General features: G+C 36.8%; 2 protein-coding genes across 3 annotated transcripts; one reads left to right on the forward strand and one right to left on the reverse strand.

Moving 5' to 3' along the window:
• Window positions 1-12,654: 12,654 nt before the first annotated feature.
• LOC109240388 (very-long-chain (3R)-3-hydroxyacyl-CoA dehydratase PASTICCINO 2-like) lies at window positions 12,655-17,941 on the forward strand. The gene is made up of 10 exons (XM_019407015.1): window positions 12,655-12,823; window positions 12,924-13,021; window positions 13,668-13,779; window positions 14,905-14,923; window positions 15,012-15,100; window positions 15,181-15,234; window positions 16,375-16,445; window positions 17,015-17,096; window positions 17,472-17,568; window positions 17,707-17,941. Exons 2-10 carry the CDS (start codon window positions 12,951-12,953, stop codon window positions 17,775-17,777), a joined length of 666 nt encoding a protein of 221 aa, XP_019262560.1. The 5' UTR covers window positions 12,655-12,823; window positions 12,924-12,950; the 3' UTR covers window positions 17,778-17,941.
• Window positions 17,942-17,986: 45 nt separating this feature from the next.
• On the reverse strand, window positions 17,987-23,761 carry LOC109240387 (MADS-box protein JOINTLESS-like). Of its 2 annotated transcripts, XM_019407013.1 has the most exons (9): window positions 23,187-23,761; window positions 21,726-21,788; window positions 19,684-19,762; window positions 19,513-19,577; window positions 19,342-19,441; window positions 19,122-19,163; window positions 18,816-18,857; window positions 18,409-18,581; window positions 17,987-18,242 (listed from the first exon to the last, which is right to left on the reverse strand). In XM_019407013.1, exons 1-9 carry the CDS (start codon window positions 23,366-23,368, stop codon window positions 18,224-18,226), a joined length of 765 nt encoding a protein of 254 aa, XP_019262558.1. In that variant the 5' UTR covers window positions 23,369-23,761; the 3' UTR covers window positions 17,987-18,223. The 2 variants fall into 2 exon arrangements, with proteins under 2 accessions (XP_019262558.1, XP_019262559.1); XM_019407014.1 differs by lacking the exon at window positions 21,726-21,788 and having other exon boundaries at window positions 23,187-23,755.
• Window positions 23,762-25,679: the final 1,918 nt, after the last annotated feature.

The raw sequence follows: 25,679 nt of genomic DNA on the forward strand, positions 1-25,679 counted from the left end.
AAAAACATGACTTTTATAGTGAATGACTGTAAATTAGGATGTTGTTACAGAGAGATCCCTGTCATTAAAACTGCACAAAACCCCCCGGAAGTATAACTTTCACATTAGCTTGATGTTAAGCGACAAATGATAAGACTAGCACATAATCACGCACAAATTAAAGAGGACAGAGAAGAAAAAACTAACAGCAAAATATATTGAGGTTCGGCTGTTAGCCTATGTTTTTAGGACAAGAGCTGAGAGAGTATTCCACTATGAAAAAGATATGAGTAACCCCTGTTAATTACAACCCCTTATAAAACCCAAAGCCTTTTCCAAGTTGAATATCATGCATGTTTAAGGGATTTTTGAGTATTGAAACAAAGATAATATATTAGAGAAAATAATTAATATTATCTTGAACTTACACTAAGCTGGTAAAAAAGTGTGTTGAGTTGCAATAAAGTTTACATAAAAGGGTCAAAGGGTATATCGATATCGGACTGTGGATGTCAATGTTTAGCTAACCATGATAAGAGTAAGGTGAGAGTATAAGATGGCAGAAGGATCGGTAATAATTTAGCAACCACGTCTTATAGCCCGTTTGGCCAAGTTGCAAAAATCAGCTTATTTTGAGAAGTGTTTTTTTTCAAAAGTGCTTTTCTCAAAAGTACTTTTGGTGAGAAACAGTTTGTGTTTGGCTAATTAGTTTGAAAAGCACTTCTGAGCAGCAATTAGTGTTTGGCCAAGCTTTAAAAAACTGCTTCTAAGTGTATTTTTCTCAAAAGTGCTTTTCAAAAAGGTGCTTTTGGAGAGAAGCTACTTTTTTCTGCTTCTCCAAAACTGCTTCTGCTTCTCCTCAAAAGCACTTTTTTTCCTTCCAAAAGCTTGGCCAAACACCTCAAATTTTGGCCAAAAGTGCTTTTGGCCACAAAAAAAAAAGCACTTTTGACAAAAAAAAGCTTGGCCAAAGAGGCTATTAGTCCCAAACAACTTACGTTCGGCTATTTTGTTAGTTATACAAAGTAATTAAGGATCACATTTAAAACACCTTGATCCATGCTGAACCAACAAGTAGAAGTAGATGTGTTTTTATGTTTGAAGTTGCTTTAGATACTAAATAAAGATCGGTTGAAAGTGGACGTAGCCCCAACAGTGTGATATTGCTTAGTCTACACTGAGGCGAAGCTATGTGTGGTCAAGGGTGGCCAACTGAACACTCTTCGTCGAAAAATTATACTGTGTATAGGGTAATTAATGTTTTTTTACTATGCTCATTATTTTGTTATTCCAGCATTATATATGCTTAAATACTTTTTATTTTTTTAATTTATAAATAATATTTATTTATTGTATAGGTAAGTCCATAATATAAATTAAAAAGGGAAAATCATAATATTAAAAAGTTTAATAAAATAAAAAGAAGATAAATATTTATAATTTAGAGGGTAAAATAGGTATTTGGCAATCCAAAATTTAGAAAATTTAGTTGACTCATGAGTGACCTTCTGAGTGCAATAGGCATAGTTTAGTGACTTTGTTGTCACAAACGAAAGTAAGTGATTTTAGGAGATAATTTGGGATAGTTGAATGACCATTTGAGTAATGGACTCTTAAAACCATACAACAACAATATACCCAGTGTGTATTCCTACGGTGTCAGATTTGGAGAAGTAATGTATACACAGAACTTACCCCTACTTTATAGATGTAAAAGAGGTTGTTTCCGATAGACCAGCTAAAAAAAATAAAAATTAAATAATAGTGAATAAGCCATACTAAAAATAGTAAAGCAACGTTAAAATCATATCACATAGTATATCTCAATTTGACAAGCTAATGCCTTGTGAAAAAGAGATTGTGCACGATGATTGTTCGTCCACTGTGTTCGAAAATAAATTGTGCAAAAATAAATAGAAACAGAAACAAAAGTAGAAAAACTAAAAAGTTCGGAGCTCAACAGAAAATGGTGTGATCTTAAGGAATTTAATCCCCTCACTGTGTAATTGCCCAATATTAATAGATTAATTCCTCCCAGGATAGAACATAACAACTATTCGGTAATACCGGTAATGAAAATTACAAAACTTCATCGAACTCAACAAACGGTAGCAAACCACACTAGAATTTATGTTGTGTTTTGAAAATATGCAGTATGCAGAATAGAGAGAGAGGAGATTGTTTTCAGAATTTCCGTGTGTGAAAAAATGAGGCAAAGCTACTGAATTTATAGTCAAACAGTCTGAGTTAAATAGGTGCGAAGATAAGGTAGTTTCATTTCGACAGAAACATTTGAATTTCTGTTTGGTCGCAAATTTTAAATTCGCAAATAAGCGTTAGAAAATTAACCATAAATTTAAAATATAAAATCCACACAAAAAGAATCAGAATAAATAAAAATAAAAAACGGAAAAAGAAAATAAATTTGGTCCGCTGATTGTGCGCACCAAAAGTTATACTTACAGGATTTTTGAGCTTACCTTGTGGTTTCTTGAAATAAATAAAAAAAAAAAACTTATAAAAAGTATTTTGATATTGGGGGAAATAGAGGTTGGCCTAATTTTATAACCACCCTTAGGTAGTCAAGAAAATTTTAGGAAGGTGAACAGACAACCTAACATGTTACTGTTCTTTTGCCTCTCCTATTTCCCCAACTAATTAGCCCACCAATATTCTCTTTAACATATGGACTGTCCCAACTGTTTCTTGAACTGCTTAGGACCCGTTTGACTATAAAAAATATTTAACTTTTTCTCGAATTGTTTTTACTTTTTTTTTCGAAATCAGCGTTTAGCAATAAGATTTTAAATAATGTTGTTGTTGTTTAAGTTGAATTTCGGAGCTTTTCGAAATTTAAAAAAATTCCAAAAAGTTGTTTTTCAAATTTACTATTCAAATCACTTAAAATTTTGAAAAATAACCCAAAATTGTATTCTTGTCCAAACTCAATTCTAATTTTCAAATATCATTTTTACTTGAATTTTTTTTATTTTTTCCCGGAATTTCACAATTCTTACGTCGAGTCCAAAACTTAATTAATAATTTTTTGAACATAAAATACATTTTTGATGTTAAAAAAAAAAGATACAATAATGGGTATTTCGCAGTTTTATACTGCGAAATGGCTTAACGGATTTTTTGCAGTTAAGGCATTTCGCAGTTTTAAAAAAAATAATTTTTTAATGACATTTCGTAGTACAGTACTGCGAATTACAATTCGTTGTACTGAACTACGAATTGCCCTAATAAAAACGGGTCGTCTTCTTCCCACAGACAACGATCTCCATTAAAAAATCAAACTCAAAGTTTTCTGGTCCCCCACCCCGCCTACAATTTAAAAAAAAAAAAAATTTCGGCCCCATCCGTCCCATAAAGAGCAAGAAGTGTAGGTCCCACACACAAAAGAAGTTTTGGATTGCGTGTTTCGGGTGCAAAAATTCGATTTCAATAATATTTACATCGAGCTATTTCAATTTAGTTTATGCTGAAACTCATATAGTCATGCATTAGTATTGTTTAGTATGTTTCCATGTGAATTTTTGTTATGTTAGTGTTTAATTTTGTTTCTTTTATATACCCGGTTTGATTTATTTGATATCCGAATTTATGTTATGTTTGTGACCAAAAATGCTACTTGATTGTTTGTGTTAAATAATATTATTTATTTTATTTATTTGTATTGTTGATGTTATGTTCATATTGTATAGCCTTATAGCGTAGTAAAATATAGTGTCTTTTAGCGAAGTAAAATATAGAGCCTTTTAGCGAAGTAAAATGTAGAGCCTTTTAGCATAGTAAAATGTAGAGCCTTTTAGCGTAGAAATTGAGACTTATAATAATTAAGAATTATTCGGTGGTACCGGGCGTCAAAAATCAAGCCTGGAACCCATACATAACTATTATCTCCAATTTCAAAAATCATACTTAATTTAATTTATTAAGTTAATAAAAATCTAAAAATGTTGAAATTGAGACTTATGTGGCACCGGGCGTCAAAAATCAAGCCTGGAACCCATACATAACTATTATCTCCAATTTCAAAAATCATACTTAATTTAATTTATTAAGTTAATAAAAATCTAAAAATGTTGAAATTGAGACTTATAATAATTAAGAATTATTCGGTGGCACCGGGCGTCAAAAATCAAGCCTGGAACCCATACATAACTATTATCTCCAATTTCAAAAATCATACTTAATTTAATTTATTACACTAACACAAACAATTAATTTTGTTTAAATTATAGTAGACGACATGGCGTTTCCTCCGCCTGCGCATCCTGGACCTGCCGAGGATCAGCTACTAGTGCTGCAGGGCGACCATAGGTCATCCTATGTTTGGGAGGGACAGCTAGCGATGCAGCCTCTCCGCCCCAGGAGGCCTGATGATTTGTGGGAGTTTATTGCGGAGCATCGTTTCCATCCGCGCGTAGTAGAGATCCTCCAGACTTCGGGATTATATACCATTTTTCAGCTTGGACGGATGCAGCTTGATTGGTCGCTCATCACGTCCTTGGTAGAGCGGTGGCGACCGGAGACGCATACATTTCACTTGCCCACTGGAGAGGCTACTATCACGCTGCAGGATGTCCAGGTTTTATATGGACTGCGCGTAGAGGGGCGCGCCTTCGCACTGCCCCACCACTGGAGAGGGATGACACGTGCACAGTTGGCGGACATGATGGGGCAGTTGACTGGTTCGAGACCGCAGGGTGACCGGGGTGGCAGTCGCGTGGCTTTATCATTCATTAGAGATCAGATGGCGGTATTGCACCCAGATATTACCCACGAGACAGAGCATCTTTGGATTCAGCGGTACACTCGGTTGGCGTTGCTCCTGCTTTTCGGGTGTGTCTTGTTTCCGGACACCTCGGGGAACAAAGTGAGTATGCGCTTTCTTCATTGTCTTGAGCAGCTGGATGAGCTACCCCAGTACAGCTGGGGTGCTACTGTTCTGGCGTATCTCTATAGGAGCATGTGCCGCGCGAGCGTAGGTCCAGCGGTTGATATATGTGGTTTTCTGCCCCTCCTTCAGGTGCAAAAAATTTCCGAATACATTGTTTGTTACCCCAAATTCTATATCGTGAAATGACTCATAAATTTACATCAACATTTTATCTTAGGTTTGGGCCTGGCAGCGGATCATGCCGTTGCAGCCACCTCTACCAGTACTTCCGCCCGGTCAGGATTATCCGTTTCTCCCTCTAGCTATCAGGTGGATTCTCCGGCGTGGGAACTACCGAGGGACGGATGCTCACCATAATCTCCCCCTTCTTAGGGATGTGTTAGATATGTTGGTGGACGGACAGGTAAATATGTACCTATACTTGGTTGTTTTAAATTGAGTTGTGTTTTGCGTACTCATTTTTATGTTACTATTGGTAGTTCATCTGGACGCCATACAGCATCGAGTTGCTTGGTCACCTACCCGCTTGTTGCTCAGTCGACCGGTTGATTTGGAGCACCTCCGTCCCGTTGATCTTCTGGGATTTTGTTGAGTATCATGCCACGGAGCGTGTGCTTCGACAGTTTGGCCGTCCTCAGGCTATACCGAGGGAGCCTGGATGGGAGCCTACTCACTATCAGCGGGACGACCGTTCGAACATGGACCGACAGTATGTTGGGTGGCTACAGCAGCAGATAGCTTATTGGGAGGACCGAGCTGAGCGCATCCCGCTACCACCTACAGTTTTCCAGGAGGCCTCTATTCAGCTGTATGATGGGTGGTACCGCCGCCATACCCGATTGATGATCGGGAACCCCGTGCATGTACTTGGCGAGCGCTACAGACCGTACGCCGGGAGGCATGAGGCACTGGTATGTTTTTGTGACTTATTAATATCTTATAATTGTGATATAGAGTTATTTAATTACTATTTGAAATGTTTCACAGGCTATTGGGCTTCATCGCATCTACCAGTCGGGACAGGAGATGCAGCAGCGTTCGGACATCCCTGAAGTGGTTGAGTATGGCCGGGAGATGGCCCAGATGGCTCGTCTGACACTGTTGCAGGCGAGAGATGCCGAGAGGTTAGACCATGAGCCTCAGTATGTGGCTCCAGGGGCCTACCAGAGGGGTAGGCCAGTCCCACGAGCCAGGGGTAGGGCACCAGCGAGGGGACCCCCACCAGGCAGGGCTGCCCCACGGGGTCGCAGGGGACGGCGAGGAGGTGGCCAGCAAGGGGGCGTTGAGGTACCTGTCGACCCACCTGCCGATGCACATGACGAGGAGTTCGGAGTTGGGGGCTTTGGAGATGACCAGCAGGGTTATATCCCTCATGCAGATGAGCCTTCCAGCAGCATGCCTTCATATAGCCTTCAGCTATCTTTGCCAGCATCGCAGGTCACCCCGTCAGGAGCATTGTCGATCATGGGTACATTCGACGGGGATGTAGATCAGTACTTCGCATGCACATCTACCGCAGCTGAGGGTCGGCCTGCCCGGGACGTGGATGGCGGGCGCAGGTTGAGTTATCCATCGTCCCCGGCAGTTCATGCGGTATGTTTGTATGACTTTAATATTTCAATTTGTTTTCTTTTCCTTAAATCGCTGCCATTAATTAATTGTAACTTTCTTATGCAGTCTTCGTCTCAGCCCATCTTTGAGGACACTACATGCGGTGATGAGCACACCATCGATACATATACCCAGGAGGTCGACGAGACCATGGTGAGAAAATATTTTCTTACTTAAAATAATAGTACATTCTGTAGGTTAAGATAATAATACATTTTCATAAAATAATACATTCATACATGCTAAGATTACTTCTTGTTTTGTAGGTTACTCACGGCCCGACGGCCTATTCTTCCGACCCTGCCAGTTGTGGTGTTGATGCTGCTGCACATCCTCACATAAAGAGGCGGCTTGATGATGATGATCCAGATAGTGTGCCCGGGCGACAGGGGATGCGACTTAGGCCAGCAGCAGCACTGAAGCACACAGGCTGCGGCACTCACTGATTTGCTTATGTATTAAATTTGTGTAAATAGTGCTTTATGTAAATAATAGTAACAACTATCTTTTGACAACAATTTTATTTTAATTGCGTTTGAACAGCAATTTTACTTAAACAATACAACTCAAACACAAACCTTACAAACCTAACACATAAACAAACAGTACAACTAATGAAAGCACTTGACACAACAGAAACATGAAGATACACTACAACACACAACACGTAAATGTCATCGCTTAGTTACGACCGCCTAGTATTCTCTCCTTAATCCTCTCGAGCTTTCTTTCCAATTTCTTTTTCTCTTCTTCCACCTCCTTGATCTTCGCCTTCAACTCTTCAATTTCTTGTTTCGATTGGCGCTGTCTGTCCCACTGCCCATTACACACATCTTGAAGATGATACACCTGGTCTTTGTAGTATTCCTGCTGACATGGTTCATCAACCCATACCTTAAAATTGCATATAGGTACGTCGGGTTGCCTATAAAACTTGTTCATGCACGCCCAGTAGCGGCGTCCAGCTTCTTCCCATTCATCGTACATCATGCTTTTGTTTCCACATTCGCACTTTGGGCAACGAAAGGGTCGTACAGACATTTCTTAAAGAGAAGTTTGGTTTTATGGAAAATCTCGATTATAGGTTCTTTTGAAGCGTAGAAAATAACTCGAACGTGCTTGTTATTTATAGGCAAGATATCAAATAGATCGTAGTATTATACTGCGAATTACAAACATGACAACTCCACAAAACGTAGTATTATACTACGAATTACATAGACATGACAACTCCACGAAACAGGGTTTTCACATGCTTTTCAGCTTTTTCAGAACGAAATGACAACTCAATAAAACGTAGTATTGGAGTACGAATTACTTATTAAATTTCTCTGACACAAATTCGCAGTATTCAACATGCTTTTCAGCTTTTTCAGAACGAAATGACAACTCCGTAAAACGTAGTATAATACTGCGAATTACATATTAGACAACTCCACAAAACGTAGTATTATACTGCGAATTACATATTAAATTTCTCTGACATGAAACAGGTTTTTCACATGGTTTTCGACATAACATTTTAAATTTCCACATGACAGCTTTAGACTTGCATATTTCGACATATTTTTTATTGAAACAGAATTTGAACAAGAAACATAATTTGAACATGAATTTTATTAGAAAATGAAACACAAACACAAAAGCGGGAAATCTAAAGATACATGACAGTACAACTGCTACAAACACATGACAATGGAAACATGAAAATACACTACTACGCTTATTAAAAATAAGCTACTATTTAATCACGATCGTGTCTTACAATTCGCTCCACACAACTCGAGTTGCTCTTCCAGGTTTTTTTTCTCTTCTTCTGCCTCGTTGAGTTTGGCCTTCAACGCCTCAAGTTCTTCATTGGTTCGACGCTCGCTCTCCGCTTGGCTATGACATAAACAATGAAGCTCATAAATTCTTTCTTTGTAGCGCTTTTGCTTACATGGTTCGTCCATCCAAACCTCAAAGTCACATGTAGGCTTGCCGGGTAACTCCTCGAGCTTGTTCTTACATGCCCAGTAGCGGCGTGCACCTTCTGGATACCATTTGAACAAACTGCATTTTTCTCCGCAGTAGCACCTTGGGACATAAACGTTTTGTGCAGACATTTCTTATAGAGAAACTTTGGTTATTGTTAAGCGAAGAATATAAGTACCATGCAACCGTTATTTATAGTCAAGATTTCAAACAAAAACGTAGTATAATACTGCGAATTACATAGTAAATTTCAATGACTTAAAACAGAGTTTCCACGTGCTTCTCAGCTTTTTCAGCAGGACATGTCAAATCCACAAAACGTAGTATTATACTACGAATAACATATTAAATGACCCTGACACGAAACAGGGTTTTCACATGCTTCTCAGCTTTTTCAAAATAAAGGACTAGGGGTATGCTTGATAGTTGGGTACATTGGACGAACTTGCACCAGGATTACCACCGCCACGCCCACCACCTGAAGGACACTTACGACGGTCATGTCCAGTTTGAGAGCATATGCCACATTTACGCGCATAAACGGACTCACCAACATCCATTTGGTTCCGTATACGCGTTCTCTTTTGCACTTTCAGCTTGCGCAAATAGTCCTTGTTACATACCAACTTAAAAGGTTCCGGCGGCCAATAATGCTCAGCACCTAATGGATGCAACTTCCCACTATACGTGTCTACGTATGCTGCAACACTGTATTGCCTATCAATGTAGTTTGTTGCCCCATATCCAACTTGTTGAAAGCACTTCAATGCATGTGGGCACGGCATGTGGTAGATGGTCCATTTCCCACATGAACATAACCTTCTATTTTCATTCACCGTCTGTAGATTATTCCCACGGTGTCCGTTGATAGCGGTCTTAACTTCAAAAACACCCCGTTCATGATCATACTGAAGAAATGAATGCCACTGTGCCCGCCTCCTGTACCTTTCAAATCTTGTCATGGGTATTGGCATAAATTCAACACCCCTGTCCATCAATGACGATGCAGCTGCATGCCTTTCAACAAACCTCTCTGCACTCTGTTTGAAAGTCATGCGGACCATGGCAGTGACAGGCAGTCCACGGGCAGACTTCAACAAGCCGTTGAATGACTCCGACACGTTTGTAGTGAGGGCTCCCCATCGTCTGCCGCCATCAGCATGCAATGTCCACATTTGAGGGTCATGTTGCATCAACCAAGTATAGGCTCGTGGTTCTATCTGCCGGATCGCTTCCATGCGCCTCGTGAATTTACACTGCTGGTGCTCAGTTGCAGCCATCCACATTAAGTCATGCAACGCCTTGTCAGGAAATTTCTTCTGGAAATTGGCCTTCAGGTGCCTCACACAGTAACGGTGGTATGCATATGGTTCCTGCCATTCAGGCAAGTGACGTACAGAACTTAAAATACCACCATGCCGATCAGATATTAGACAAATACCTGAACGCTGTTTGACAACGTGCTGCTTCAAGTGGTTCAAGAACTGCGTCCACGTCTCTTCACTTTCGTTGGCACAAATGGCAAAAGCTAGTGGAAATATTTGTCCGTTGGCATCTACAGCAACTGCAATCAAAAGCTTAATATCATACTTTCCATAGACATGAGTACCGTCTATGGAAATTACAGGACGGCAATGCACAAAACCATCAATTGCTGGTTTAAATGACCAAAATACATAGTTGAATATATATTCCGGTCTGTCCGGACTTCGCTCACGCCTCCATTCAACAACAGTCCCGGGGTTAAAGTGTTGCAGTGCAGCCATGTACCTGGGCAGATTTGAAAAAGACTTATCCCAGTCGCCATAAATAAGTTCAAAGGCACGTTTGCGACCGAGATATGCCTTTCTTTTGGTTATAGTACAACCATACTCCTGGTGGACGGCTGTAATACACTCTTTAATCTTGAACCTAATGGACACTTCCAAAAATGGAATCAAGACAAGGGAAATCAAGTCCACATCCAAGTTGAAGTGATTCTCATTGAATGTGTCCATTTCACATCTGTGCTCGCTAATAAATTTACCCACTTTCCACAAACCTGATTTCTTCTTTGTGGCACGCAGCATCCAGTGACAACCCATAAACCACCTACGGCATACAGCCTTGTATTTCTCCGTAGTTGACTCACTTACCGTCATCTCACGACACTCCCTTATACTGTAGATTTTTACAGCCCTAACTAGGCGAGCTTTATCGGGGAAATACATGCCCTTTGTAAGAACAGCTGGTCTAGATTCATCCCACATCACTGACCGTAATTCATCATCATCCCTTGTTAGGGCATCAACGTTAGGCATGCTTGGCAAATTATCAAGGTAGGGAATATTTCGCTCATGAAATGGCACGTGGGACTCATACACTCTTGGTCTAGCGGGAGGTGGAGGAACATGCTCCCTAGTCAGCTCAGGTTCAACATTCACTTCCTCCTCCTCATCATCACCCTCATCATGGAAGGGTGTCTCATCCCCAGACTCATCCGCATTGTTGTCATAATCACTATCATCCTCCTGACTCTGCGCATCTGCCAAATCACGAGTAAAAACGTCGTCTATGGGCAACTGTGTGAGGCCAGGAGCTTCAAGAAGCTCGTTTTCACTGCACAAAACGAACAAAAACCTAAGTTACCCAATACTCAGGAAAAATACTTTAGATATCGCTATATCACTTTACTTACAAATCGTATTGTCTTGACGTTTCATGATGGATATTTTCAGGTTGGTGATAACTCCCAGATGGACCACCGTGGTCCAATACTCCAGACCTACGCAGATTCCAACTAGGGGCGAGGTCATAACTTGTAAAATTCAAATCCGGACGGTACCCCCTATAAAAAATATGAGTGTTAATACAAATCCAATTAAAACATGAAAAAAAAATCGCTAAAACGTAGTAAAATTGAAGTTTACCAGTCGTCTTGTTGATTATATAAAGTGGAAACATTATTTTCTGGCTGCTCATTCGCCTGTGGTGACAAGTTTAAATCAAGGCAAGCTCTTTCATCTCCAATCTGTCCGGCAAACGCTGCTCCAGAATAACCACCCGATGACTGGGGGTTATCCCTGCTATGCACGCCCTCATTACTAGGAACGTCTTCCACCTTGACGTACATTTCCAATAATTTTATTACAATAAATTCCCTGTATTCATCCGGAATCCGCAAAAAATCTCTAAGAGTTTCATCATCCTCGATGTTAAACTCAGAATAATAAGCAAACCCCTGCGGAGTCACTGAATAAGGAAATCTACCGGTTACTTTAAGGCTAACCGAACGCCTCCGCTCACTCATTTTTTTACGTAACAACGATACCAATGTATTGCACTCCATATTAAGCGGCAATTTAACATGACACTGTGGAGGTGAGCTATACCTCACAGAGTTATTCTCCACCACAATCTCACCCCCCCAATACAGTGAAACCCTTATTTTTGGCACTTCAGACTATGTAAAAAATTGATTGATAAGGAGAAGAGAGAATAAACGTATGTTTGAAGTTTAAGTGTTGATTGAATTTTTATAAAATTGAAGCGCCTATAAATAAGGCAAGTCCGACCTTGGGGTGTACAATTTTTCAAAGTAATTCGCAGTATTATACTGCGTTTTATGAATTTGAATTATTGTTATGTCAGTTAATTATTGGTGGGGCCTAAAATCAGCCTATTTCGCAGTACTGTACTACGAAATGTCATAAAAAATTATTTTTTTAATATTTCGCAGTTTTATACTGCGAAATGTCTTACCGGCAAAAGATCCGTTAAGCCAATTCGCAGTATAAAACTGCAAAATACCCATTATTGTATCTTTTTTTTTTTTAACATCAAAAATGTATTTTATGTTCAAAAAATTATTAATTAAGTTTTGGACTCTTCTTACGTCCTAACCGCCAGTTAATTAAAAGGCAATTTTCACCTGGACAACTTTGTATTCTTCGACAAAAGTAACTATAGTAATTTTAGTGTAAATAAAAATCTTTTAAACATATCACGTTCAATCCCAAATAAAGAAAAAGAAAAAAAAGAAGAAGAAAGATTGAGTGACAGAGTGTTAATATCTAAAAATAGCAATTTATTTTACTTCACTACATCAGGAAATTACACATCTCATTTTCGAATATTTCCAGAAATGTGCCTTTTCTTAAGGAAATTCGATGTGACTTTGACTCTTTTTGTTAACCATAAATATGGGGGTGCCCCAGATGTAAATCCGACCCATTTCGTACGACATCGTTTCCTTTCCCCTATCACCATTAATAAGCTTCCCAGATTTGAATGAATAGCAATCAATCCGCTGAGCGTTGACAGTTGAGAATCAAAGAATGTGATACTGTTGACTGTTCTGTGGCAGATCTAATAGTAGTTCATCTAACTCACCTACACCAATTAATTACTCATAATTAGCTCTCTCTTCAAAGACCCAATTGGAATTATTTCTATTTCTTCGTTTTTTTTTTAGAGTTTTAAAGCTTTTTGAAGTGCTTCAATGGCTGGAGTTTTATCTGCTCTTAGACGTGTATATCTCACCCTTTACAATTGGACTGTCTTTTTTGGATGGTATGTTCAATCCCCACTTTTTTTCTTTTTTCTATTATTATTTTCCATTTGCTTCCGTTGTCCTATTATCTTGTTGATTCTACTGTTTGTTTATTGCTCCCTTTTCTGTTTTTGAGCTGAGGGTCTATCGGAAACAGCCGTTATTACCTTCATAAGGTAGGACTAAAGTCTGCGTACACACTACCCTCCCCAGACCCCACTTGTGGGATTTCAGTGGATTTGTTGTTGTTATTGTTGTCGTTGTTGTTGTTGTTGTTGTTGTTGTATGGAGTATTGTTTTCTCTAGTCGCATGCTACATTGACGCCTGAGATATTTAGAAGCGGATCCAGAATTTGAACGTTGTGGTTCGAGTTTGGAATTCTACCATATCTCATTAGATTTATTTTGGCTTGAAACTTATTTTTTATTCTTATTTATTGGATTTTTAAACACATATACAGAACAGTTCCGAGCCAAAGTTATTGGTTCGAAACTTCGAATGAACTAGTATATGAAAATTTTGGGATTTGAAATGTAGTTGGTTGGTTGATTGATTTGCTGTCAGTTTTGCTTTTTGTTTTTTGATTAGTAGTTAACTGCAGATTTGATTTCTCTCTGTTTATTACTCTAATCTGTTGTATATAAATTGGGTAACTGGAAATTCAGGTTTCAAGTGTTTTATCTTGCTGTGAAAACACTGAAAGAGTCAGGGCATGAACATGTTTATGATGCTGTAGAAAAGCCTCTGCTTTTAGCTCAAACCGCTGCCATTTTAGAGGTAAACCCCCACCAAGGCTATGTTTTTAGGATTTAAGTTATCCATACTGACAGTGTAAAGATTATTTTATGCTATTAGTGAATTTTTACCTGTAATAGCAGGTCAGTTGTCATTTTTACGAGATCACCAATTAAATTTTTTAATTATGTAATAAGTGACCTGATTATGTAAATAATTTTTACACTATGAATGCACGGAACTTAAACGCATAATTTTATAATAATGTATATAATAGCTGGGTTTGTTTTTGTGGGGTTGGGGTGGGGGAAGGGGTTGAATGCTATTTATTCTCTGTATAAATATTGGGTATGATATATGATAGTTGATAAATGTGGTTGATGACACATTAAATTCTCATCACTCATATTCATGGGTCAGTTTTCCTAAAAGGTTGAATCTTTAATGGGTATGAGAGATATCTATTTTAGGAAATTACACCAATTAGATCTGCTTTCATTCAAAGATGTTGGGTCAAATCTGGCAATTGTAAAGGGATGTAGCTGAAAGATGTTAGAACGAGTTAGTATTTGGCCAGAATAGTCAGTTAAGTGTAGTGTTGCTAAAAGCTATTTTTTGGAGAATTCCCAAAAGATATTTTTTATGTTATTGCAAATTTTTCGTTTTCCAAATTTCCGAACTTTTTCTTTTGTAGAGTGTGAAAATAATGCACTAATGCAGCTTGGTGGAAAAATAAACTCAAAAAGATGATACCTACTTTTATAAGATCTGTGTCTAATGACAGTGCTTTTCTTTCTAATCATTAATAATGGTTACTTAAATCTAATGAATGAACAAGAGGTAGTTCGGAACTTGATAACGATACTAGCTCACTCCCTCAATCTGTGTTGTCATTTTTAAAATAGTTTTGAGATGTTTCATTGGATATCCTTCTTGCAACTCACATGTAGCTAAGCCCTCTTAGCTGTAACCGACATGTAGTTGGTTGTTTGTGCCGTCCCCCTTCCCATATTATATGCTTATGGATTTTCTTATTCGATTTTGAGGTAATTAATTGTTGCTGAGAAATAGTGATTTAAATTTTTTTGTATGGTGTTATTATCATTAAATGCAAATGGACTGGGATGCTAACTTGTTAATTTCTTTTTCACATGAACTGCGGAACAGATTCTTCATGGTTTAGTGGGTAAGTTTACTTGATCACAAGCCTAAATAAGCCCGCGAGAAGATTTTGCACTTAAATAACCTTTCCATTTTTCTTCAACCTTAACTAGGTCTGGTAAGATCTCCAGTATCAGCTACTCTTCCACAGATAAGTTCAAGATTATATGTAACCTGGGGTATTTTATGGAGTTTCCCTGAGGTTAGCTTGATTATTTTCCTCTGATTTCTACATGACAATGTAAAAGTATTTTTTACTAATGAATTGGATTGTCGATGCAGCTCCGGTCTCATATACTTGTCAGTTCTCTAGTGATTAGCTGGTCTATAACGGAGGTGAGCCTTGCTTATTCATAAGCTTCAAACTTTTTTATCTTAAGATGTTTATTTATAGTAACTTGAGTTATTAAGTCTCCCGACAATAACTGCAATAGTCAGAGCATCACTTTATTAATCAAATAGAAAAATATCAGTTCTCTGACCAGATATGCTCTTTCTGTATTTTGTTTACTATACTTAGTTGAAGAGTGAAGAAAAGAGAACATTGAACAACTGAAAGTAAATACCTGAGGCTTATGGTGGTACCACGTAATTGCAAGTGTAGAGAAATTGTTTTCCACCACTCCTTGTTGCTGTGAATCCATCTTATTATAATTTTGCAACTGAAACTACGTTGAAGACGCCTCTGATTTTAGGTGGAGAAGATATTCTTAACTGCGCCTTGATTCTCTTTATTCTTTACTTGTAAAAACGTCACAGTATGCATAGCTGAAGAACACCTTTTTTCATATAAACCATTGACATTACTATTTTCTTCTCATTCTTTTCTAGTCTTATATAGCTTTACATTAAGTTTTGATTTCTCAATGAATTGGCACTCAAATGATTATGATGGATGTGCTTCTGTGCTTCGGAGGTAGCAGTAAGAGCAGCGAGCTTTTTTGGCTAGACAAATGACAAGATATAGATTCTTTACAACATCTGACCTCGTATGCATTTATTTCTATCTTTAGGAAGATTTGATGGTTCATGATTGTAAGACGGTGGTGTCCAAGCCAGCTTGCACACGCATCGACTATTTCACCGAGTCTTGACGCATTTGTTTTCTTCTGAGGTCTAATAGTCCACTTAATAGTCATAATTTACCTAAAAATACCTTTCAGTTATCCTTGCTCCATGTAGCTAACATAGAAGCTTGTAGGTCAGACTTAAAGCATCCTCCTTAACTCAATAAATTTGTTCACATCAGACTGAATTTTGTCATTGCATGATGCATGTATTTACAAGTGCTTGTATCAGTATTCTCCTCCCTCTCTTTCTGTCCACTAACTTCTTTCTATATCTGTTCATAACCATGCCAGTTCATGAGTGCTTAAATGGTCGTATTCATATATAAAAGTTGTGTTGATAAGTATAATCTATTCATGTGTAAGTAACATGTTGATAATTGGCATGATCTTTCTGCTCAAACTTCAGATCATCCGATATTCATTCTTCGGGACAAAAGAGGCATTCGGTTCTGCACCTTCCTGGCTCTTGTGGCTAAGGTATGATCCTTTAACTTTGTGAGCATGGTAAATGAGTTCGTGCGATAAATAGGTTGGGGCTAAACTGTTGTGAACAAACCCATCAACCCAAGTTTGACCCTTTTAAAATGAACCACCTTTTTCTTTTTCAAATAACAATCCAACGCAGAGACACTCATATTCTTATTGATATCATTGGTTAGCGCAACAATTTTTTTCCTAAACGCAGAGACAACCATTTTGAACTTTCATTTGAGTTAGCCTTTTGGTCTTATTAGTCATGGTTAAGTATCCAAAGAAAGATTCAATTTGGAAGAGAGGTAGCCAGTGATTGAGTGATAAATTGATCGATAACATACGAACTGTGAAATAAGTGACAAGAAATAGGAAAGAGAAGGAAAAGTAAGATGGTTTAACAAGTGTGTCACTTATGGGACTAAAATAGTAACTATTATATGAACGGACAAGCCATCAGATTTGCACCCATTTTTTGTTCTCTAGTGGTGGCAAATGCCTTCTCTAGCAGGTTCTTTTTTAGTCTGATTTGCACCTTAAAGACCGATCTTCAGGTATTGATTTTATTCGTGCAGGTATAGTACTTTCATGTTGCTGTATCCTACTGGCATCACAAGTGAAGTTGGTTTAATATATAGCGCCCTGCCTTACATCAAGGTACCGAGACAACATGTCTCCCTTTCGACTCATACAAGTTACAGTAAATGAGAAGTCATATACTAAAAGCATCATTAGATTCTGAAGAGTTTGAGAAGTCCTTTTTCCTTTGAATATTTTCTATCATATATTTATTTTTTGGTTTCAGAAATTAAGTGGGAAATTCCGCACTCCTCCCCCTCCTGTTCTGAAATAAAAACTGATTTGCTTTATAGTTTTTATCTTAGCCTCTCAGAGACACTCGCACATAATTTCTTCATCTATATATACCTACTTTATTGGACTCTTGTACTTGGAGTTCTGCTCCTTGCCTCGGCTTCTCATCGTTCAGTTTATATGCGTGGTCTGTCTTCTAATCGAACTATATTTTTCCAGGGATCTGAGAAGTATTCTCTTAGGATGCCAAACAAATGGAACTTCTCTTTCGATTACTATTATGCAGGACTTGTTGCCCTCGGTATCTATGTCCCAGGCAAGTATCCTTTCACTAAAATATCTCCTTCTAAGCCTCACATGCACGCTCATTTCTTTAACTTTTCGCAGTATTCCTTTCTGTTTTAGATTTTGATTAGTTTGCTATGTATTCATTAGATGATATTCTGAATTGCAGGTAGTCCTCACATGTATGGTTACATGCTCGGACAGAGAAAGAAAGCTCTCTCCAAATCGAAAAAGGAGTAGACTTGATCAAGATCTAGCTATTAGGGATTGTATTTTTGCAAGTGATTTATTCTGAATCAATGTATTGCATCTGTTTTCATGTTTATTTTATTGATTTAAACAATAGAACAATTTGCATTTCTCTTCTAAAAACCTAGTGGTTTAATGAAAAATCACTTACAGATTGCTGAGTTTTCATTAGAACTATCACCAAAGTGTGACATTGAATAGACTCAAAAAATTTGAGACGAAGATAGATACTTTCACAAAGAAAAAGTTACATTACAATGACATAATATCAATTTCCAACTGTTGTCAATAGTTGGTAGTCACACATATACATTTCTTGAGTTAGCTTTTACATTCCACATTTCAGTAGTTAGTCGGTACTTATTTTCAGTCAGCCACATTGCACACAGAAGATGGTGACCTTGCTTTTGACTGTTAGCTAATTTTGCCTTTCCCCTTCAGCCTGGGTAAGGCAGCCTGTCATAGCAAAAGAAAATTAAGAAAAAACACGTCTATGATAAACTTAATAGGAAACTCAGTTAAAATGATAACTAACTTGCTATCACATGTTAAAATTCATTGATTATATATATAAAAAAATTATATGATCACTATATAAAAAAGAGGGGGGGAGGGAACTAACCCGAGCTTTAGAAAAGTATCGGAGCTGTGGTCCTCTAGTGGTGGGGGACTAGTAGAGTTACTTGCATTATTGACAGACTCAGAGGATTGACGTTCCTCGTAATATATGTTTTCTGATTCAACTGCTACTACAATTGCTGGATGTTCGCTGCTGTTGATCGATATCTCCCTCACCTACACAAAGATTTCGCAGTAGTTATATCAGTACGTACAAAGGGAAGCCTTGATGCAACAGTAAAAGCTGGCGTCGTGTTCAAACTGCAGAAATTAGCCTCTTGCAAAAGTTCAAGGTAAGGCTGCATGCATATACATGACTCAATGTGGTCCGGCCTTCCCCGGATCCCGCCGAACTGCCAGCTGCAAACCCTGCCACCAGTTAATAAAGAGACTTTCCAGTTGTGTTCTTACCTGCTGTTTCAGTCTTTCATTCTCTTCCATTAGTTGTATGCCCTGTAGATTATACAATATCTTCAGCCTTGTGGAATATTATGAAAGTGAAAATATGACAGTCAATTTTATAGCTCAAATTTTAAGCTTTGATATATGTGATACTCTTTAAAATTTATATCATATCAAATCTACTTTTCAATCATCATTTTAATTTAATTTTTCACTGTCACTAACGTAAAGTCAAAGTAACATTTTTTAAAATTTTGCGTCCAGTCAAACAACATTATAAGCCATACAAAAAAGTATTAAGTTAACACAAATGACCTTTTCTTGAAGCTGGTTGATCTCTTTCATTATTTTGTCACCCTGAGAAAATAAGCAAAGCAAAATTTATGAAGACCATTAATTAGCTCTAGCAATCTATCTACATAAACAGAGCGAATCCTGCCCGATTTTTTATTTCCGTCCCCAGGGGAAAAAGGTTAGATCAATCAAAGGGGATACTACGAGCCCTCTGTCCCACGCATCTAAAACAATGATTAACCTTCTTCTCAATGACGCGGCTCAATCCAGCTTCAAGAGACTTCTCCAATTGTTGCAACTCCTCAATACTTAATCCTTGAAGCTCTTCTCCTCTCATTTGCCTGTTTCCCTTTCATGTTAAATCTCATTTTGCATATTTAACTAAAAAACTTATTGACAGAACTATCTATACCTCAGTTGATGGCTTTTCTGAGAAATTTCCTTGGTTAATCTAGCGTAATCGCTGTTCTCTACCAGCTGCAAAGAGTACTTTCCATCTTTAGAACAAAAGGAAGTAGAAAGTCGAAATAACTACAAATGCAAACACAAAAACTCTGAAAGTACAATGGATCAAGAAATTTACCTGCAGCTCAAGAGAAGGCTGCTCCAATTTATGCAGATTCTTTGAGAGCAAATTATGCCTTTCAAGAATTTCTTTCATGCTTCACAGAACAAAATAAATCTTAATATCACATCATCTCGAGATTATCAAAATGGCGATACATGATCAGTTGACTCCAACTTGTTGGGACAGCTTATAAACGCTTGTTGTATGTGTAGACTCTACAAGAAACTCCAGTATGGTGTGCAAACAAGTCAATAAGGCTTTTCACCGTACAATTCCTTAATATTTAAGTCTATTCTAGTCTTTTCAAAGTGCTTTTGTAGAGTAGTAAGCATTTCATCAGCCGATGAAGCAACATTGCTAATCTCAGTCAGTTGTTGGTTTGTGCCATAAACGATCATATCATCATGTTCATACTCTATAAATATTTCATCACTGCTTTGATGTTTCCGCAAAAGATTATGCAACATAATTACAATTCATACTTCCAGATCGATATCGTAATTATTCATGCCCTATATCTACTATTCAAGCTCCAAAAGTTTTGCACAGAGAGGAGTGCCTAGTTAAATAGTTTTTTATCGTTTCGTTTCTCTTTCGCTCCCTTTATAGTCCTGCAAATTATCACATTTCTTTGTATGGAGCTAAAAATACTTTCGTGTTTGGAAGACCAGCGTCAATATCATAATATTTATCTACCAAAATGAAATAACATTAAACTAGCTAACAACATTAAAATCTAATGTAGTTAAAGTCTAATACCGTGTGGTAGAAATGAAACTTTGGCACTAGGTCAATAATCGCATTCTTAAGCACTCTACTATTATGTTTTGTACCTTCCCATCCAGCTGCAATAAAGGTGAATTGCATATCAAAGTTGCAAGCACATAGGACATTGTTCGAAGTGTTTCCTTTGCGATTACGATATGCTTGCTGCTTGTTTCTTGAGTGTTCCGTCAATTTCACCAACACAATCTTACCAAATAGAGAATCCATTAAATAGAATTTCTTGCAAAGATGAAACACTAGATGTTTATAAGAGTTGGCTGACTAACCTTCAAGTGAGATCAAGACCACAAAAAATAATCATGAACATGTTTGGATTTTACCTTAAAGTAAGGCCAAAGGCAGTTATTATGTCGAATATTAGGATGTATGACAGTCATATTCTTTTGGACAGATAACTATTGATGCCATCCGACTAATTGCCTTAGCGGTTGTTCTAACGTGTCGATTAATATCTCGAGTCAATGTTGAAAACAACACTTGCCAAGCGCTAACTATCATTACGTACAACAACAGTCAAGAAAATAGTCACATACTCCTTAACTGAAACATGCGTGGTTTGGATATGGTATAACCAAAAGAGGGGGTCGTTTCATAAAATCCAAACCGAACATCAATCCACGTGTGTTCCAATTGAGAAGTTTGTGACTATTTTTCCGGGCTACTGTTACACGTAAGATAGTTGAATGTTTGAATATTTTCAACATTCACTAGAGACAAATAAACGGTACATTAAACAGTCGCTAAGGCAATAAGTCAGATGACAACAATAGTTATATGTCCAAAAGATATGACATACATCCAAATATTCGTCACAATAACTGTTTTTGGCCTTACGTTAAGGTACAATTTAAAATTGTTTCATGATTATTTTTTATGGCCTCGGTTTCATATTGAGGTTAGCCAGCCACCTCCTTTAAACTCCTAGTATTTCGTTCTTGCAAAAACTTATTTTATCAGATAAATTCTCCACTTAGCCTTGGAAGGATTGTATATGTGCAAATTATGAAACATATCTACAAGCGGACCCAACAAACAAGCAACATGCATATCGTAACCCTAAAGTGAACATTTCGTTAAATGTCCTATGTGCGCATGGGATTTTGATATGCAGTTCACCTTTATTGCAGCTAGGTGGGAAGGTACTACATATGACAATAAAGTACCAGAAAGTATGATTGCTGACCCAACGGCAAAATTTCTTTCTCTACGACACGGCATAAAACTTTAAATACATTAGATTATTAATGATGTTAGCTAGTATGATGAATTACCTGTTCTTTAAAGCACGAAGGAGTTTTAGCTCCATACAAAGAACTGCAATACCTTTTGCATGACTACAAGAGTGAAAGTCGAAAATAGTAAATAACTATTTAACTATATGCACTCTTCTGCATGCAATACGATTGAAAGAACTTTTGGAGCATTGAAAAGTACACTGAGAATGCTACGATAAGCCATGATTAATTATGATGTAGACACGCAAGTATGAATTGTAGTTGCTTGTGTTGTGTTGTATAATTTTTTGCTGGAACATCAAAGCAGCAATGAAATATTTAGTATGAACATGATGATATAGTTGTTTATGGCACCCATCAACAATAGATTGAAATTGACAATCATTTTCTCAGTCAGCTCATTGGGAAATGCATGCTCGAGTGAAAAGATTGTTCGCATAATGTGAGAGGACTATACTTAAGAAAAGCTAGTTACTATTGCTGTTGCTTTTTTGTACTAATAGATTTTTGTAATAGAAATACAAAATTGATGAATTGCAATAGTATATAGTAGCTCGTACATGTGTAATCAGTTGTTATAAGAATAGTGTGTGATGGTTTGGGATAATTTATTTACTAATTTACTAAAAAATGATAATTTTCTTCTCAGCTTATCTCTATACAGAATTAATTTTGATATTTTTTTTATAATAACACAATTACATTTAAGAATTACGCAGGTTTAGTTCTTTGTTTCAGGTAGAATGGTCAAGTTGGAACGATGTTGATAATTTTTATTTTACAATATTCCAAAGATATTGACTGCAATATGAGCTTTCTTTTACCTATAGGATTAACAAGTGCTGCCGCAATATGTTGAAGCATTAGTAATATTTTATCTACATCAACAGTTCTTAATCTTAATATCGGGTAAAGTATATTTTAGTCATTTTATTATAAGAAAACGTTTGTCAAATTTAATTTTTTAGAAATTATCGTCAATTAGATAACTAGGTTCATACACCCCATTACTTCATAAGTGGTTACCACTATCATCTTTTAAATAATATGTATAAAGATTATTCATAAGAACTGTTATACAGTGAGTAATTATGTCTAAATTTTATACGGTGAATAATAAGCAGAGATTTATTTTTTTACTTTTTGTTGCCTTTAAGAGTATCTTTGCTTTGGAAACTCATGTCCACAAATTACAAATATTTGCTCGGTATAAAATAATATACACATTTTCTAAATAATATAGTTGATGCCACTGGAAGTGTAACTATCGTACCCCACCTTGCTATAAAATGCATCACTCCAACGAACTTACAAGGCAAAAACACAAAGAATCTATTTCATTCTGAGCTTAATCAGTATATGAGATAAGCTCAACCAAAAAAAAAAAAAGCATTTCAGAATGAGAAACTAGAGAACACGAATTTATTTACAATATATATATATACACACAAAAAAAAAAAAAAAAACACAAACACACACACACACACAGAGACATACCTGGAACTAGAATAGTCAAAGAGTTTTCCAGTAGAAGAGAAAATGATGAGAGCAACATCAGCATCACATAGAACTGAAAGTTCTTCAGCTTTCTTGAAAAGCCCTCTTCTTCTCTTTGAAAAAGTGACTTGCCTTGCTGTAACATTATCAATTTTCTTGATCTGAATTTTCTCTTTAACCATTTTGAATATATATACTCCTCAATCAATATTTTCAAGAATTACCCACTTCACAGAATAATTAAACCAAAATATAAAGAGATGGATGTGTAAGAAAATGGGGTTGACCTAATTTCTGTTGAGTGGTGCACAAGGCTTTCTATTTTGGAGATTATGTTGGGGGACAAGCTTTGCAAAAAGCTGGTGACATTTTTGCCAAAATTAGAGGGGCAAAAAAGAACAAAAAACCTAATTAAAGAGAAGGTGTATGTGGGGGAGCTTTGGAAATAGCAAAAACAATCCTTATTTGGCCATTGATTTTGGTATTCAAGATCCAGGCAAATGGGAGAGATGAGACTTGTCTTTTTATGAAACACACAATTAGATGGTGGGTATAACAGAATAATAAAAGGAGAAAAAAAGATAGTGATAGGCTGAAAAAGAATTTAATACTTTTTCCTGTTTGGTTTCACCTATGGGTCGTTTGATAGTGTGTATAAGAATAGTGCTGAATGTATTAGTAATGTAGGAATTTGTAATGCATGTGTTAGTAATGCAATCATTAGTTATGTAGAGATTATTTGTTATCCAATATTTGGTGTAGTGTATTAAAAATTAAAATGTATTGCATAACTTCTAAGAAATTAGTAGTAATGTCCTCCATATTCTTTAGCTTTAAGGGACTTTAAGGATGATATGTCTTTAACTATGCTAATACGTGCATTAATAGCCTTGATATTGCTAATATTATGGTTTGTTATGTATTAGTTATACATAGGATAATATCAAATAGTTTGTATAACTAATATACTTGCATTAGTAATACATAGGTTGAAAAAGTGTACCAAACAAGGAATTAGTAATACCAAACGATAATGCATGTATTATTTTCTCTAATGCATCCTACCAAACGGCTCCTTAATGATTTGACTTTGTGCGTGTCTTGTACTTGGGATTTTTTATTAATTTAGATTCTCTTTGTGTAAGGTTCGTTAAAGGGGGATTTGCTCGTTACTAAAAAAATTATATTCAAAGCTGGATTAGGAAACGCATGACATAAAAGGATCTTATTCATCTCATCACTAACTCATAATAGTTAACAAAGTTGGGATTACTTATGTTTAACATTTCCCTATAGTACCTTGATTTCCTTTTAAATTGTACTATTTTCTTATTAGTTAGTAAGAAATGGAGTAATATATATATATATATATATACATATTAATTTTAAACTAATTATTTTATCCTTAGTGGCATACATTTATATTCAAACAAATATCATTGTATGTTTTAGACCATTTCAATTTTTTTTCTTTTTAAAACTCCTTATCCAATCAAATACAGTTATAACTTGAAATGAAGTGAGTAATATTTGAATATGAAGTATTTTTAAAATTTGCAAGAAATATATACTTTTGCCAAAAAAGAATTAAATATTTTTGACTTATGCCGAATACATTGACGACAACCCCTCAAACTTGTCAAAAGATTTCACTCAAACACTTAACTTAAAATGTGTGATATTTTGAACATTATGTTGATAATGTACCTACAAAATACATGTTTGACCTTCACCCAAAGACTTTAAATGTGTGGTGCACACAAAAAATGTAACGACCCGGTCGATCGTTTTGAGAGTTGTAGCCTTGTTCCCCCATTTACTGCTCCTTTTGGGTTCTACAGCTGTTATATGACTTATCGGGTTAGTTGGTTTGGGTCCGGAGTGATTTCAGAATTAATTGACACATTTACTTTCTTAATTGAAAGCTTAAGTTGGAAAAGTTAATCAGATGTTGACTTATGTGTAAACGACCTCAGATTTGAATTTTGATGGCTCCGTTAGGTGATTTTGGACTTAGGAGCGCGTCCGAATTGTAATTTGGAGGTCCGTAGTAGAATTAGGATTGAATTGGCGAACGTTGGAATTTTGGGAAGTTTGACCGGGAGTGGATTTTATGATATCGGGGTCGGATTGGATTTTCGGAAGTTGAAGTAGGTTCGTTGTGTCATTTATTACTTGTGTACAAAATTTGAGGTCGATCGATCGTGATTTAATAGGTTCTGACGTCGTTTCTAGAATTTGAAAACTTCAAAGTTCATTAGGCTTGAATCCATATGTAATTCATGTTTTTGATGTTGTTTGAGGTGATTTGGGGATTCGACTAAGTTCGTATGATTTTTTTGGGACTTGTTGATATGTTTGGTTGAGGTCTCAGGGGCCTCGGGTGAGTTTCGGGTGGTTAACGTATCATTTTTGGACTTAAGTTATTGGCTGATATCTGTTGGTGTGTTCTTCTGGTTTCCTCTTACGCGTTCGCAAGAGGAGCCTTGCGTT

The sequence above is a fragment of the Nicotiana attenuata genome, unplaced genomic scaffold (genome assembly GCF_001879085.1).
Source record: "Nicotiana attenuata strain UT unplaced genomic scaffold, NIATTr2, whole genome shotgun sequence".
In the NCBI taxonomy this organism is placed as follows: domain Eukaryota; kingdom Viridiplantae; phylum Streptophyta; class Magnoliopsida; order Solanales; family Solanaceae; genus Nicotiana; species Nicotiana attenuata.

Excerpts from the sequence above, each read along its gene's own strand:
- LOC109240387 (XM_019407013.1), bottom strand. The coding sequence starts at position 23,368 with ATGGTTAAAGAGAAAATTCAGATCAAGAAAATTGATAATGTTACAGCA. Across the intron at positions 18,858-19,121 it reads TCAACCAGCTTCAAGAAAAG|GGCATACAACTAATGGAAGA; the intron begins GTCATTTGTGTT and ends TATAATCTACAG. Across the intron at positions 18,582-18,815 it reads ATGAAAGACTGAAACAGCAG|GTGAGGGAGATATCGATCAA; the intron begins GTAAGAACACAA and ends ATCTTTGTGTAG.
- LOC109240388 (XM_019407015.1), top strand. The coding sequence starts at position 12,951 with ATGGCTGGAGTTTTATCTGCTCTTAGACGTGTATATCTCACCCTTTAC. Across the intron at positions 13,022-13,667 it reads TGGACTGTCTTTTTTGGATG|GTTTCAAGTGTTTTATCTTG; the intron begins GTATGTTCAATC and ends CTGGAAATTCAG. Across the intron at positions 16,446-17,014 it reads TCCTGGCTCTTGTGGCTAAG|GTATAGTACTTTCATGTTGC; the intron begins GTATGATCCTTT and ends TTATTCGTGCAG.